General features: G+C 41.1%; 1 protein-coding gene across 1 annotated transcript in view; it reads left to right on the top strand.

Moving 5' to 3' along the window:
* Positions 1-13511, top strand: part of PLCXD3 (phosphatidylinositol specific phospholipase C X domain containing 3) — a 119368-nt gene extending 105857 nt beyond the window's left edge. The window contains exon 3 of the mRNA XM_006090157.3: positions 13358-13511. Within this exon, the coding sequence (XP_006090219.1) occupies positions 13358-13511 (154 nt within the window). The remainder of the gene's footprint in view (positions 1-13357) is intronic.
* Positions 13512-17322: the final 3811 nt, after the last annotated feature.

Here is a 17322-nt window from a genome sequence, read left to right as displayed (position 1 = left end):
CACACCTGGGACAGCACTTCAATTGCTTGGCACAGTCCCTGCCATGCAGTTGTGTTTGGTTTACCGGGATCAAATGGAAGCTATGGCATCTCTCACCAGAAGGATCCCAGAGTGGGATTCTCTGCTTGAGCTGTTGCTACCATGGCTGGATTCATTCAAGAATGTATGGAACACCCTGATTCATTCGAGAATGTATGGGACACCCTGTCGGGGACAGTGCTCTCAAAATCACAGCCACATGCTGCTGTGCTCATTTCCAAAGGGGGCAGGTCCCATTCTGGCTTCCCAGATTTATTGAGTAGATAGATGAGAAGACCAGGGCTCACCAGACCTCAAACCGCTAATCAAGTCCCATTTACTATAGTGTTTGGAACAAAGCCCTCTTGTGGATGGTGGAAACTCCAACCAGAGAGGGCTGTGGACTCTCTTGATCGAGAAAGCATGACTAAAATAAAAAAATCATACACCTATGGATGAGGACAGTGGGGTGGGGGGGGGGGGTAAGGGCAGAAGGTGGGGTGGGAACTGGGTGGAGGGGAGCTATGGGGGGGAAAAAGAGGAACAACTGTAATAATCTGAACAATAAAGATTTAATTAAAAAATTAAAAAAATAAAATCAGCTCCTTTGCAACTTAGTTGAGCTGTTTGGTCCCAAAGCAGTAGGCTGGCATCTCAATTTATAATCTGTAGGTGCATAGTAACTAGATGGCTTCCATCAACTTTAGATTCAAGTTATTTGAGATTAGTAAAATGCAGGAGATTCTAAAAGAAATGGAAACAGAACGTGTGCTAGAAACTCTTTTCTACCGTGACCTTGACTCTTTCTCCACCACCCTCCCTGGCCTCAGAATAAGGTCAGAGAACTGATGCTCAGCCAAGGCAGGTTGAGTGCACAAACATGGAAAAGCCGAAGGCAGTCCAACCCCTTTACAAGTGAAGAGGTCAGCCGAGGGCCGGGAGGAGTTCCAGTTTACATGATTCCCAATAATTTATTTAACAACTTAAATTGGCAGGGCACTTGCAGTTCTCAAGGCTGTTCACAGTCGTGATTGTATCTGAGCTTCCTAATAACCCTGAGTGGGAGTGATGCGTTTTCATCCTGCACTTTGCACAGAGAGCCAGTGCCTGGCAGACATGGTTCAAGTGGGGTCACAGTACGGTTTCGAGAATGGCTTTATAGTCACGAAGGAAGCTGCTCATTTGGACGTAGCCCGTGTAGAAATGTGGTGTCGATGGTCTTGTCCTCGAGGGACAGCTTGTTAGGAGCAGAGCCAGCTGGAGAGTCAAGGATTCGCGATTCTCAAGCCAACCTTACTGATTCTGTTGTCCGTTCAGTTCCACCAGATGTAACAGTATAATGTAGCTAAGAAAAGCATTATGAACCTTTCTTTATTTGCCAACAGAAATAGTAACGAGCCACATTCCAACATGGTATTTTCGCAGCCACATCTTTTACATGTACTTAAAATACCTTACTTCAGTGGGATGTTACCAAGATTTTTGTTTGTTTGTTTAAGGCCAAACCCTTTTTACCCCCTATAATGAAACTGCACACCAGGAATAAGACCTGTTACAAAACTCATGCTATTATTAGTAGCTAAGAGAGCCACACTTTCAAGCGATTTCTGGTTAACGACTTCCAGTGGGACACGGGTTCCTAATGCAATGAGCAGTAACGTTGTTGAAGTTCCCTCCTGCCGATTAGTTGAAAATAGCACTGTCCCTCTGAAACAGGTCCCTGGCAGCGACTGGCACCTGGGGAGAAGGTCCCTCCGTGGCCTCGCCTCTCCCGGGAGCAGCCGCCTGCACAGTCCAGAGATGGTGCCCATCACCAGTGCTACTGTCTGCTTCCCCAGCCACTTCCCTTTGTAAATTCCTCTTCAAATGTGAACTGGGCTTGTTTGAGGTTTTCCAGTCCACAGTGGCGAAGGACAGATGAGATCTCTGTCATTGTACTTCTAGTCTAGAGCAGAGGAACTGCGAAGCCCTGGCCTTCACGTCATTTTACAACTTTGGTTAAATGAATATATTGTGTCAATTATATAGAAAATACATTTTGTTGCCTCTAGGATAGTTTTGATGTTTTAGTATTTTAGTTATTTCCTTTCTTAGTGTCATATTCTAAGTTTTTCAGAGACACTGTGTGCAGTCAAGTTCAAATTCAGTTACAGGCAAATGCGCTGGCATAAGGCAGATTGTGGTTTGCACTGGTCACTCCATCCCCGGGATGATACTGCTGCTTCATTGTCTCACAGCAGTGCTGTGGAGGGAAGGGCCCAGGAGAGCAGCTTCTATGTAAAACCAGGCAGTTAATGGGATTGTAGGTGTGACTATAGAACTTTGGAAGTTAATTAAGATTCCAACACACACACACACACACACACACACACACACACACACACGACCCTCTTTTCTGAATTTTCAACAACTCTTCATGCCGCCACCAGAAGGCTCCTCTGCCTTCTCTATGCCAGTTTCTTTTCTTCTTCCAGCCTGAATAAATGTTGTAACAACTTTCAAACACTCAGCCCTGCAGACCTCTCCTGAGATAACCCAGGACTGGTCTGTCATGAGAAAGCATTTTATTTTACCTTTTTTGTTTTGTGGTGGAGCAATTTTTTTCCTTTTTACTGAATTTATTGGTGTGACACTGATTAACAAAATTATACAGGTTGCAGGTGCACAATTCTACAACACATCATCTATACATTGTACTGTATGTTCACCACCCCAAGTCTAGTCTCCACCCATCACCATTTATTCCCCCAATACCCTCCTCCACCTCCCTCTACCCCAGCAATCACCACACTGTAGTCCATGTCTGTGAGGTTTTTCTCTTTTTTTCCCAAACCCTATACCCACCCACTCCCCCCCCCATGGAGAGACACTTCTATAGCATTATAGATTAATGTAAAGGAGGTTAGGTGAAAAACATGAAGAGATTAAGCAAAAAAGAACACAAAACAACTACAAGATGCAGACAAAAGTATGGTGACTGGCAGAGGGAAAAGGGAGGGAGAGGAAGAAAAGGGTAAAAGGGGATAGAAGGTGACAGAAGGAGACTTGACTCTGGGTGGTGAATGCACGATGCAGTACACATGTGATGTGTTATAGAGCTGTACACTTGGAGCCTGTATAATTTTATTAACCAATGTCATCCCAATAAACTCAACAATAAATAAATAGATAGGTAAATAAATAGAAAAAGGTGTAGCAAGGGTTCTTTTAGGACCGCATTTTCAAACCCTTCCCTAAAATACAACCAGACACAGTTACTAACAATGCTCTTCTTTCATATAGCACATTCTAGGTTCAGGGACTCTTAGACTCGATAGCTAGTTAATTAATGACTTAATTAAAGCTAGAGTGAGCACCAGCCCTGAGGAAGGACAGCATTATTGTCATTATGTCACCTCACAAAACCCTGCTTCTGCAACATGCCAAGTGCAAACTCAATCAAGAGGGCAGATAATTCACGCAGCCAGGTATTCACATGCATATGAGATTACACATGTTGAGGGGGAAATTATATAACTTAAAACATTTCTTTGTATCTGCACAATTATTCTGATGTTGAGATCTTAACTCTAAAACAACCCAGCAGAGACTTACCTGGAAGGCTAACATCCCCTGACAATACCGTTGCTTTGCCTCCTAGAGGATCAAAACTTCCATGTTTCTCATTTGCTCCCACTTCCCAGTCTTCAGCCCCTCTCTAGCCTCAGGCCACTCTTGAGGGCTGTGCTACAGTTCAGGGACCTCAGCTCCTGCATGCTCTGTGTCTTCTTGGGCAGCAGAGAGAAGATTCCCTAAGCTGAAAGGAAAAGACAAGTGTGTTGACTCTTGTAGCAATAGAGTTGATTTCCCTCCACGGATCCTGCTTCCTTCAGAAGAAGCTGTTAAAGAATTTCAGGGGAAAGGTGACAATGGAGTGACTTTGGTGGTAACAACAGAGAAATAGTCAGAATGCTCTTTGGCCATAATAAGAGAACAGCAGTACCCAGAATGAGGGTGGAGACGCTCTCATACTCTACACCCAAGTTAGAAAAGTGCATTATTGTGCAGGCACCTCTTTCAGAAGAAGCATAGATGAAGTGGAGTGTTTAGAAGAGAGTGACAAGGACAAGAAGAGGGTTCCAAACAGAATAAGCTAAGGAAAGGAAATGGGTATTTGAGATGGAGAGGTGGTAACAACAGAGAAATAGTCAGAATGCTCTTTAGCCATATTTAAGGGAATACAATGTTGAAGAGGGATGGACTAGTGGGTGGTCAGAAAACTTCTAGTAGTGGGAATAGTTCAAAGACGAGAGGGTCTGCCTCAGGGGGCTTGTGAGAACTTCAAGTCCCTGAAACAAACGGTAGAGTGATCCCTTGAAAAGGACCCTGAATGACAACAGTTCCAGACAGCGTTCTGTAGAATATTAGGTCCTCTATATATCGATTGGTCTCTAAGATGAAAAAAGAAGAGTGTGTGTGTGTGTGTGTGTGTGTGTGTGTGTGTGTGTGTGTGTTTACATGTGTTGGTCGTCGTGAGACTCTTCTTGGGAACAGATAAGTTTTAAATCATGGAAATAAGTTCTTAACTTATTCCAATAACATCTCAATGTCCTTAATATGATAATATACTATCATGAATATTGTGAACATCAAAGAGGCTTCAATATTACCTAAATGTATTTGACCAAAGGAATATTTATTTGTTTTGAGAAAATCTTTCAATATCTCATGAGGTATTATTCCATGGAAACATTTAGTTAACATTTTTACACAGAATGTGGTGACTGTTTATAAACATCTGAAGGGCATTTTCAAACCTGATGTCCTTTGACACTTTTGTAAAGGTGGCAAGGAGGACACATACAAGGAAGAGGGAGGATGTATTAACAAATAAGATACACACAGGGCACCTATATGGTTTGGCAATATTTATTGCATGTTATTAAGTTCCTAGGAATTTTCTATGTTGTCAAAGCATGCCGAAGTGGGCAATTTAAATAAGTGTCAGGTAACATGATTTCCCAAAGATAAAAGCAACAGATAACACAATGGAAAACACTCTTCTCAGACTAATTGACTGAAAATTTTGTACTCTTTTGGTACTAATAAAAGACGCTGACTTTGTAAGACCACTGTCAGGAGGAAATTATAGAATTAAGAGCTTAATGTGTATTATGATCTTACAGAGCAGATGTCATACTCCTCTACCCTTTGCACCTGCTGTTGACACTGATTAAAGGGGGAAAGGCCAAATAAATCACTTCTGATGACTCTGCAGGATTACTTTGGCCCACAGACACAGGAACACATTTGCACCTGGGATATTATGATCAAATTAAATTCTGTTTGTGTTCCTTCTGCCTGTTAGCATTTTCTCTAAGGAATGTGAAATTTCTGAATTTGGCTCTTTGGAAATTGAACATCTACTTTGGATGTTATAGCCACACTCTCTTTGAAAGCACACGTCACAGACATGGAAGCGCGCAAAGTACTTAGGCCAAAGGCTGCAATGAGTAAATACAGGGACTGGAAAAGTCTCCCATAGAGTGACCATGATTTCTTTAGAAGTAGGTGTAGGCCTTCCGTGAGCCTCTGATCCATGATTCAAAGCCTCCTTACAGAGGAAGATGCTAACAGGAAACCACAGGAAGACTGTGTGGTCACTGTTTTTAAGTGGTCCTGTTTGGGTGGCCTTTCTGCTTTGCCAGAGGAGGTGGAGGCCCCCAATGAGTCTGCACAGTGCATAGCACTAAGCGTAAGTGCGGTTTTTCTCAGGTGATTCCTCTCTCCACCCTTAACAACAACAAGGAAAACACCCTCAAACCAGCCTACAACCTACCTTACATTTTTGAAATGGAAATATGGTTTTAATTTTCTTATCTCACTAAGGTTGCCAAAGGCCACTTTTGATTTTCAGGGCAGGGAGAGAGAGGCAACTCGGGGGGAGAGGGTGGACATAGAGGGTGGGGCTGGAGGATGAAAGAGAATCTACTGATCACAACTTCCTGACATCAAATAATATACTTGGCCCAGCCAGCATGGCTCGATGATCGAGCGGCAACCTATAACCAAGAAGTCACGGTTTGATTCCCAATCAGGACACATGCCTCGTTGTGGACTCGATCCCCAGTAGGGGGTGTGCAGGAGGCAGCCAATCAATGATTCTCTCTCATCCTTGATGTTTCTATCTCTTTCTCTCCCTCTCCTTTCCTTTCCTCTCTGAAATCAATAAAAAATATTTTTTAAAAAAAATGGTACACCTATAGGTTGGGTTTCCCCAAAAGCAGACTCTGGGATGCTGAGATTTGTGTGCAGAGTTTTATTCCGAGTTCTCTTGGGATCAGGGTCTAAAGGGAGAGTGAAGAAAGAGGGCAACAGGCTGCGATGCAGTCACTACAAAAGTTTTGCCCAGGCCTACAAGACTAAGTATTTAGTCTCTTAAAGTAATGGAAAACTAGGAATAATGAAGGCAACTAACATATTTACTGTCTACTGTGTGATAAGCACTTTAAGCATTAATACTGAAAAGGGAGTAGCAGCCCTGACCGGTTTGGCTCGGTGGATAGAGCATCAGCCTGCAGACTGAGGGGTCCCAGGTTCGATTCCGGTCAAGGGCATGTACCTTGGTTGCGGGCACATCCCCAGTGGGAGATGTGCAGGAGGCAGCTGATCGATGTTTCTCTCTCATCGATGTTTCTAACTCTCTATCCTTCTCCCTTCCTCTCTGTAAAAAATCAATAAAATATATTTTAAAAAATAAATAAATAAATAAAAAATAAAAAAAGCGAGTAGCAGCTAAGATCTATTGAGTTCTTATCTCTCAGGTTGTGTTACATTTTATATGCATGTTAGTCCATTTAATCTTCATATGAATTTACTCTTTTTATTCTCTTTCATGAGTGAGGAAACCGAGTCTAGAAGAAGTTAAGTGACTTCTTAAAGTCACGCAAGTCCATAGAACTGAGTGCAGGGATCTGAACTCCAACAGTCTGCCCCAAAGTCCTCATTCCTAACTTCTGTGTTGTACTGCCTACCTCTACGGTGCTGTTTTGTTTCATTCTTGCAAGAACACTACGAAACGTGTGCCATTATCATCCCCATTTACAATGAGGAAAATGAGCAGCAAGGAGGTGAAGTACCCTTCCCGGGTCATGCATTGTTAGTAACCCAAACGAGGCCCTCCCACTGCTCCTGTATCGATTGTAGACAGTCCATTAAAACCGATAAATACTCCTTAACTTACAAGTCCTTGGAGAGTAGACTTTATTTAGCCTCATGAATTTATAAAAGTCCATGGAATCTTTCCATAGGAATTGAATCATGTGCCAGGAAAGAGGCCAGCAGCTAGTGCATGACCCAAAGGAGGCTTCATGGACATCATTTTTCAATGTTTTCAGGCAAAGCTATTCTGAGCAGTCCAGCAATTTCTATTTGCAACAGTTCAGGTAATTCTGGAATTAGTCCCATCATTAAGGCAAGAACCATGCCTGATTCATCCCTGTGTCTGCCCCAGGCACTGCCACCTGGTAGGTGCTCAGTAAACATTTGTTGACATTATGAGGGAATAGATGAATGTGATAGAGAACAATAGTTCCCAGGATTTCACCATCCAGGACCATTTTCCTACCCCATTTCCCCTCACAGACCCTTTCTCCTCTTCATAATGTACATAAGCAATAACTCATTTCCCCATGGTTACAATAAAGGCAGACGGAATTCCACTTGAACCTCCCATAAGCAATAGGTAGTCAACGCTAAAACTGAATTGATAAAATGATCCTGCCAGCAGGAAACCAAAGTGGCATTTCCGTTCACTGGTGTGACCACACTTCCTGGGTGCCTGATTTCTGTCGTGGCTTCCAACACTGGTACCTCTGATAGCCAGGTCCAGGGCCCCAAGCTGGGAACCACTGCCAGCCCAGGGACACAGCTCGATTGTCCTCCAGATGTTTGTCCCAAGCAGAAGCAGATGTGCGAACTTTGAGCCCAGTTTAGCAGCAGCTCTTTCTTTGCAAGTGGAAATCTTTCCAAAGAGGAGGAGGGCAGGGCAGGCGCCAGCAGACAGAAACCTTAGGATTTGAATAAAGTAAATTGCTTCTGAACTTTAAATACCCAAACTCCCCGAGCATCTGCGCTGAGTGGGGGCTATTTTACTGAGGAAGAGAGTGAGGTGGGGACCCCTGATCCCACACCGAAGTGTTCATTGTATTGAGACTCCACTCTGGAGAAACACCCATTGTCTGCCTCCGGGAAATCTAAATCCGAATGTACTGAAGGGTCTCTTTGTCTAGAATTTGCAAAGCTGCCTTTCTTCCTGGGCTCCCTTAGAAATTAGCAGACAGAACCGGCTGCGCGGCGGGAGGCCGTGGGAGGGCTGGCTCAGCGCACACACTGTCTCCTCACCGTCTAGGGCTTATTCTGCAACACTGGCTGGGAGCACCAGATGCGCGCTAGAGCACAGGACATCTTATGAACGCTAAACACCATTTTTCCTGGAGTTTAGGTGATCTTATTTTAATTGAAAGTAGATTTTTAACGGTTTTCTTCCATGCCTAGTCAAAAGGGCTCGTGTTGCCAGCACCAAAGGAGAGGGACAGTGTCTTTTGTTTCCATTTTGATTTCACTGCATTGCTTTTTGTTAAACAAACACAGAAATAAAATAGACTAACAGCCTGCCAGGCATGGGAAGGAGGTGAAACAGCGCCTGTGGACTCCTGAGGATTTGAAATGTATCCCTTTGCCAATCTAAAGCAGCTGGCATGGTGAGGGTGATGGCGAAGGTTAGTCATTCCCGTGCCCAGTATTCCTGGTGGGACAGCAGCTCTTGTGACTCCCGGGACGTGTCTGCACTCAAGGCTGTGGCCAAGCCTTTATGATGAACTCTGGACCTGACATGTGAATAATACCCAGATATCAGTGCCTTCTGTGTGGCCACGTCCACCTCTGAGTGTTATTATTCCTAATTTTACTTTAGGGGACATTGGGACTCAGGATCACAAATAAAACCCATTGCTACAGTCGGGACCAGATTCTCCCTCAGCACCAATAAAGTTGGTGTGATCGTTTTGGTGGTTTTAATAAATTTCTCTCTCCCCTCCTGGACTGCAGGTACCAGGAGGGCAAGGGCTTCATCTGTTTCTGCGCTCCATCGTGTCCTCAGCACACAGAATACTGTGCAGCACAGAGAGGTGCCTTATAAACACGTGTTCAGTAAATGTCTTTATCAAGCTCCACATGGAGTTGGAACTTGATTGGAGCAGAGAATCTGGGAAAGTCAAGCAGAGAAGGATTTCTCTCCCTCACAGCTACAGAGTGAAAATTCAGATTGACCGTAGGGTCACCACCTAAATAGTTGTAGTGATTTAGTTTTGAAAGCACATGGCTCAGGTCATAGGAAGTCTTGGGGGAGGCTTTAGTTTCCTTTCAGGAGAGCGCAGGTCTTCTAAAATCTCCACAGTTGCTGGATAGGCCATTGTTTTGCAGATATTTCATGACTTAATTCTTTGTCTAAGGGCAATTTGAGGGAAAAAAGATATATTTTTTAAATGAGCTTTTTTTCATCAGACATGAATCAGATACACCACTTCCTGAACAGAAACAGTGTTATCAAAACCTGATAGGCTATGTTTACAGAAATTATGATTTCTGACATCATGTACCTGTCTACCTAGGTTATTGTGAAGCCCCTCCAGGGTTAAACCTACAGGTGCAACGGCACTGCTTTTTATTGCTGGATGCGTCGGTGCATGAAATGCCAATCTTTGGGACAAGAGTTCCTTTTCATTTTGTCTTTTTCTTCATTTTCTGGTGAAAGTTCCCAACTTTCAGAAATGGCCAGATTGACAGGAAATCACATTTTAAAATATGTCAGGTTTGATTTCAATTAGTTGCTCCTGGCTGACTCAGTTGTTCAGGGCTAAGAAAGATCTGTGGTCATTATTTTAAACTTTGTTGATCAATGAAGTCTCCACTTCGCAGGAGAGGCTGGGTTTAGGACAAGCAGTAACAAGGCTCTGATGCTTTCATAGTCATCTTTATCCCCAGTGCATCAAAGAGGCCGGTAAAAATTAATGAGTTGATTTTGAAGAGTCTATTTCATTCATTAAAAAAAAAAAAAAAGAATGCTTTCAGCCCAGTGGGTACGGCTCAGTGGTTGAGTGTCAACCTATGAACCAAGAGGTCACTGGTTCAATTCCCTGTCAGGGCATATGCTTGGGTTTTGAGCTCGATCCCCAGTAGGGGGCGTGTAGGAGGCAGCAGATCAATGTTCCCCTCTTGCATCAATGTTTCTATCTCTCTATCCTTCTCCCTTCCCCTCTCTCTCTCAAAAATCAATTTAAAAAATATATTTTAAAAAATAAATAAGTGCATTCAAATAAAATTTGCTAAAAGATGTTTTATTATCTACAATTGTTTATTCATTACTACAAAACACAAGTGTAAGGAAGTTAGAAAAGTAGCATATATAAAATGCATTCATTGTAAAAGTGTTATGTATACCACAGGCACACCTAAATATGAATTTCACATGGATTCCTTATTAGTGTCTAATACATGTAAATATAATTAAATTATGTAATAATATTTAATAATTAAAATTAATAATACATTGATAACAACTAAATTAAATAAATCTGATTAATTAAGTTTAAATCTAATAAACTTTATTTTGATGAAGGTGATGAAAATGCTATCATTATCATTAACACATAATCTCATGGCACTAGATGTATAATGTGGGGAAAGTTGCTTTGAAAATTGTTTGGTGAATTCAAAAATTTGCAAGTGAAACCTGCCAAATATAGAAAAGTTAAAATTTTTCAAGTTAGTTTAAAAACAAACATTTTTTTCAAACAAATAGCAGTGAATTCACAAACAGAAATCTATGGCAGTAGCCACAGTAAGGAAAACAGAGTAGCCTTTTCAAGAATTATATTACTGCATATATTCTATTCTGAAAATAAAGCTTTTGTCTCTAACAGTAAACCCTGTTCATGTATTCAACATGTATTCATTGAGTGCTTAGTGTGCCAGGCACTATGCTAAGGACTGGGAATAGACCGGTGAGAAAGTACACAGCCTGGTGCTCAAAGAGATTGCAGTCTAGTTGAGGAACAGATATCTGTCAAACACATCAATGTAATTACAATTCTGACTAGTGTTTTGAAGAAGTGACATTTAAAATATCACCTGAAAGATGAGTGAGTGGTCCAGTGAAGGGGCGGGGAAGAAAACCACTCTTTATGAGTAAACAGAAAACAAAGCAAACAAATAACAGCAGCATTTACAAAGTTCCCTGAGGAAAATTAGGCTGCTCAAGATGAGCAAGACTGGGGTGTGACTAGAACTTGGTAATAGAGAGAGTGACTGGAGACAACACAAGAGAAGCCACTGGTAACCATTATTCAGAGCCCTATAGGTTAGTTAAAGCTTTTTGTTTTCATCCTAAAAGCACTGAGAGGTGATTGAAGCATTCTGGGTAGGAGATTGAATTAATCTCATGACCCTGACATGAATTAATCAGTCAAGGTCAGCACATTGAGGGCTACTGATCTCAGCACTTCCAACTCCTAAATCTTTTCAAAGCCAGTTCTCAAAGCCAGAACATTAGAAGATCTCTGGCTCCCACATCTCTCACCTCCTGTTGCTTTCTTGGAGGGAGATTTTCTGACTCCTGTAGACTTAGTTGTTTCTCTTCTAAGAGGCCTGGAATCTATTTGAAGATGCCTTTCCTCAGGTGAGTTCCAGAGGAGGGCTTTGAGGCTTTGTGTACCAAGTTTATTCCCCAGCCCCCTTTCTGACTTTGACTGGAATTGTGAAAACTGGATAGAAAAACATCACAACTAAGTATAATTTCAACTTGTCAGTTTGCTCTAAATCATGCATTCTCAATGTCACTGTTGCCCCCAACAGGGCAAAACTTGTGAGGGCAAACAAAAAATTTACACCCGGCCAGCGTGGCTCAATGGTTGAACATCAACCTATGAACCAGGGCACATGCCCAGGTTGTAGGCTCAAACCCCTGTGTGGGGCATGCAGGAGGCAGCTGGTCAATGATTCTCATCATCGATGTTTCTATCTCCCTCTCCCTCTCCCTACCTCTCTGAAATTAATAGCCATTATTCAGGGTCGTATAGGTTAATTACGGATTTTTATTTTCATCCTAAAAGCACTGAGAGGTGATTGAAGCATTCTGGGTAGGAGATTTTTTATTGTTGATATTACAGATGTCTCCGCCCCGCTTCTTTACCCTCCTCCAAAATAAGATCTGAAGCAGGGAGGCATGGAACAGACTGACATACCTTGATGTTGGGTTGAGGGAACGAGAAGAGATAAACCAAATAACTTATATGCATAGCCCATGGTCACGGGCAATAGGGTGGTAAAGAGAAATGGTATTTTAAGTGTAAAACTTGTATTTCATGTGAGGACTACAAGCTATTCAAAAAGGATGTTTCATCAATCCTCAAAGCAATCTATTTTATCTAGAAACACGGAAGAGCACTCTTGTGTTCTAATGTCTCTCCATGGGGATAACAATTAATTGTTTTCAATTCAGGCCCAGGAGCCCTAATCTTTGAGTAGCAGAGGGATCTGAGGACGTGTTTCTGTGATGATCATGGTTCTAAGGTGGGAGTTTGGTTGCTCAGGAACCTCCCCTGGCCTGGTACCCTAGCACCTAAGGAACTGATGAGCCAGACACTCAGTTAAGGTTAATACAGAATCAGCATTGGCCTCAGCATCACTTCTACCCACCCCTTCCTCTCACCTCTCAACCTGAGCATATCTGTTGAACAACCATTCTTTCCAAAGACTATCTGCCTTTCCTAAAACGCCAACGTCATGCTACATTTGCAACAGGAATATGTCATCTGCTCTAGCAAATCCAGAGAGAAAATAATGGACTTCAAACCCGAGTGGCTGCACACACATTGCCACAGCATCTGTCTTTCTAATGACTTGAATATGCTTGTGTCTCTGCTCTAAGGATTCAGATTTTTCATTTTAATAGAATTCTCTTCTGAAACTATTGCCATGAGGGACCAGATTTCTCCACCTGCCAGTCTATTTTCTGAAGGCATTGGGCACTTTAGATCCATTATATGCTCCTTTAGAAGGAGCTGGATCCTTCTCTATGCGTAAAACAGAAAAAATGTGTATGCTGAAAATATGGATCAGAATTTTTATGGTATTTTACTCATAAGATTAATGTAGTTCAAGGCCGTCGGCCCAGTTTTGCCTCAGTGGGTTGAGTTCATAGACTAGATATACTTCCTGAGACCCAGGGAAATACACATGTATTTCATTCCATGCTTTAACCTCAAGAACCCACAACTTCTCTTTTTCTTTCCTTTCTCAGGGCTCTTCCCGCCATGATGCAGTGGGTCAGCACGCAGAAACCAGGAGAGAGCGGCATCAATATTGTCACTGCCGATTTTGTAGAACTTGGTGATTTCATCAGCACTGTCATAAAGCTCAACTATGTCTTTGATGAAGGAGAAGCCAACACTTGATAGTACCATTTTGAGCATTCATGAATAAGATAGAGAAGACTCATTGTATTAGGCATATTATCTAGAAACACTCTGATCTTCCTATTCCACTGAGTCTCTGAGGGAATTTGGGCTGGCAGTGGGTGGGAAAAGGGGAAATCCATTTCTTGAGTGGTTATTGTCATAGTCTGCATTAGTATAAATATTTCATTTCCCATTTGATGAGAAAAATCTACTTCTAGTGTTAGAGATTTAAAAAAAGACCAGTGACATTTGTTTTTCAGAATTAGTCTTTGTAATGTATAACTCACAAGTGTTGACTTGATTGTGTTTCTGATTTCAACCTAGATCTGCTATGCTCTGTATCTTCTAACTGAACCTTTTCACCCCACCCCCTTACTCACTCTTCTTAATCAGATGCTGTATGGGACTCAAAACAATTGACTGTCCCAACAGAATGTGTATTGCATTGTTGTAGTGAAATTTATTTGTTGTGTGGGACATGGTATAATATTCTGTTGTCATCTGCAATTGGGCAATCATTGCTAACTCTTTGTCATAGAAAATATGCATCAAAACAGTTTCCCTGCATCAGTAATATTGAAGGTCATAATCAGTGATTTTTTGTGTCATACAAAAATAATAGTGTTTCACTGTATTTCTATTTAAGGCAGCTATAAATATAGAGTAAATAATTCTTTGGAAGAACTACTTGTGCCAACTTTAAATGGGGGGACTGGGAAGAGATGGTTGCTAATTTAATTCAAGAATCCCCTAGTAACATTGCCCTACAAATGCCCAGTAAATGAAAAATTATGAATGAAGAGTGTGTTAAAATCAGAGAACTCTGCAAAGAACTCTTACAAAAGCTCTCCTGACAATTCTCTTGATTGAAAGGGGTTGGGGGTAGGGAGAGAAAAGGAAGAAGAAAGAAATGAAAGATTGTTCAAGCTTTCCTATCAAATTAGGATTTCTAAATATGTAATTCTAAATCCCAGATTTTGAGGACCATATTTCAAGAAGCTTTACTTGGAGGTTTTTTTAAAAATTAAAGTTGAAAAAGGAGGGAGGGTGGCAGAAGGACTCAAAGCAATGCTTTTGAAACTCTGTCCATGAAGTTTCAAGAATCCATGAACCATCTTTAGCAGATTCTCAAATATGTGTGACCTGAGCAAACTCTACTGAAAACTAACACAGACTCACCCCTCTGGGTTCCATCCTCCCCTAGGGTTGAGAATGAGACAGAGATAAAAGTTTCTGTGTCCAGCATTTGACAGTCCGTTTCTACAGAGAAGAAAAAAGATAATGCAACTATGAGTATTGCTTTCTCCTTGTTGTCTTTATGATATCTGAAAACGCTAAAATCGTCTTAAAAGAGCACAATAATCTTTATATGCCTCACAGGAATATAGTGAGGCATTTATAAAAATTTATAAAATTTGCTGAAATTCTTAGGATTATGAATTATTGTATCTAAATGTTTAGAAATAATCATGCATCAATCATTTCCTGGGAAAACACAGCCCACAGAAATAGAAGCGTTCTCTCAGCTTCTAATTAATCTAAATGTAAGGCATGTGGTTAAATCTCTGAGACCTAGGTAAGGGAGTTGATTCTAGGATTATGTATGTCCAGATTATAAATAATGAAGAGTTGTTTACATGGTTATAAATATTCATTATCAGAAAATAGTATTTATTAGCAATTGCAGGAAAGATAAATTGTTTGTACTGAAGAGAATGATTATGAAAAGTATGTAAGTAGATGTGATAGACCAAGTACCATGCAAATACACGCAGCAGATCTGATCTACATTCCACTTGTGTATGTTTTTCCCTACACAATATATCAATACACACCCACTCCTATGCAGAGAGATTAAAATACACACAAACACAGGCATGGACGGACACAATCAAATTCTTTTTTTCCAGTGAAAATATTGATAATATAAAATAATTTAATTGTAAGACTGTGAAACCCTTAACAATGTATAAAACAGAATGATAAGACCTTTGAAAGTAGAGTAGCTGATCATATTCAAATATTTTTGTAAAGATAATCCAGCTTGGGACTTAATTATTTGCAAATATAGTTTTCTTTCTGCTTTGCAGTTGTATTGTCTTCCTGTGACTTTCACCTGTTCCTTACGTGCAATTGAATATGAATCCTTTTTCAAGGACTATGGATTATTAAAATTTATGTCCTGTAAATTTGCTTTTGGGGCAAGTTTTCTCGCTGACTATTCATTGTTCATCCCTCAGGAAGATCTTTAGCCAAGCACACTTGAAATGACACAGGATTTAACTTATAAATATGACAGGAAACAGATCTTTCAACATATTCATGAAAATTAGTAAAATAGAGGTAATGATGTTGTATTTTCTTGAAGTTAGATGCTTTCCTATAAAGTTTGCTTAGAGTAAGCTTTGCTGTTTTTGTCATTTTGGTGCTGGAAAAAAAAAAAAACACCTGCTGAAGGATTAGACTAATTGTGCAATTTCTTAACTGGAGAAAGTTCTCTATTGCTACTAATGATATATTTGACAAAAGGTATCTTCAAGCCACTGTTACTGTTTCCACGTGGACACAATGCTATGTAGCAGGCACTGAGAGAAAAGGGACTTGCCTTAATTTCTAAAGGAGGGAGCAGATAGAAGTGAACTGTGGTCTTCCAACTGGGTAGAGAGTCCACTAGAAGGGATTTCTTTGAAAGTGGGGGGGGGGGGAGAGAAGGTGCCTTTGGCTGTCTTCCGTTTATTGGCCCTGCCCTGAGCACTTAGGGAGCATGCTGGGGAGGGGGGGAGAGGGCGGGGGGAGGGCTAGTGATATGCAATCAGAACTTACCCTCAGCCTGTGCTTCTTTGTCTTAGCTGGGCAGTGTCTTTCTAGATAAGCTACAAGTAAAGGGCTACAAAGAGGCCCCAAGATGGTAGGCGATACATCTTGGTGTACTTTGTGTTCTGCTTGTTTCTTAAGACTTTATGTCACAAATTCTGCAAGGCAAAAAATACAGAAACAAAATGCAACTTCCATCTAATCTACAGCAGGAAGTCAAAGGAGTGGGTGGGATGGATGAGGGAACTTATGCAAAGAGAGTCATTTTTGGTTTGCTCTCCTGTCTGTAATTTTGAAGGACCAAAATGGGATGCTCCTGCCATTATCATTTATGTCTCCCTTATTACTACACAATCATGTGAATGCAGAGAATGAGGAGGCATTGTTTCAAGGCCTTAGGATATTCTGTATGATGACCTCAATGTTCACTTTCAGCCATATTGGGAAAAGTCACTTTCATGAAGTGCCACCTATCAGTGAATGTATTAGTGCATAAAGCGTTCGGCATGTATATGCTGTGTGTCTCCACACATGCAAACACACACACACACACACACACACACACACACACACAGACATTATTCAAATTGAAACTGTACTCTAATCACTCAACCTAATTCTATTGCCATTTTAACTCTTAAAATCAACATCTCCTACATGAGTAGGCATAAACATAATTCAAATATTTAAATATTCAAGAGAAAAAAATCACTAGGGAACCAATGAAAAATGAGAAGATCATAAATAAGAAATGCCCAGCAGTCCTAGTCTAACTACACTGTCTATTATACTTCAAGCTAGAGAGTGGAACAGGGATTTGAATATAAATTACAAACAAGTCCTCATCTTAAAGTTGTTTTAAGTTCTTTGAGGTTCTGACCTGTTCAGGTTCTCCCCTGTTAGAATTTTAGTCTGGAAAGTTGGAAGCTTCAGGAAATACATGTTTTTGTGAATTTTTCAGTTCTACAGTTTTTCAGATCCAATGACACTAATC

This window comes from Myotis lucifugus, unplaced genomic scaffold (genome assembly GCF_000147115.1).
Source record: "Myotis lucifugus unplaced genomic scaffold, Myoluc2.0 scaffold_68, whole genome shotgun sequence".
In the NCBI taxonomy this organism is placed as follows: domain Eukaryota; kingdom Metazoa; phylum Chordata; class Mammalia; order Chiroptera; family Vespertilionidae; genus Myotis; species Myotis lucifugus.
This window is presented reverse-complemented; position numbering and strand designations above follow the sequence as displayed.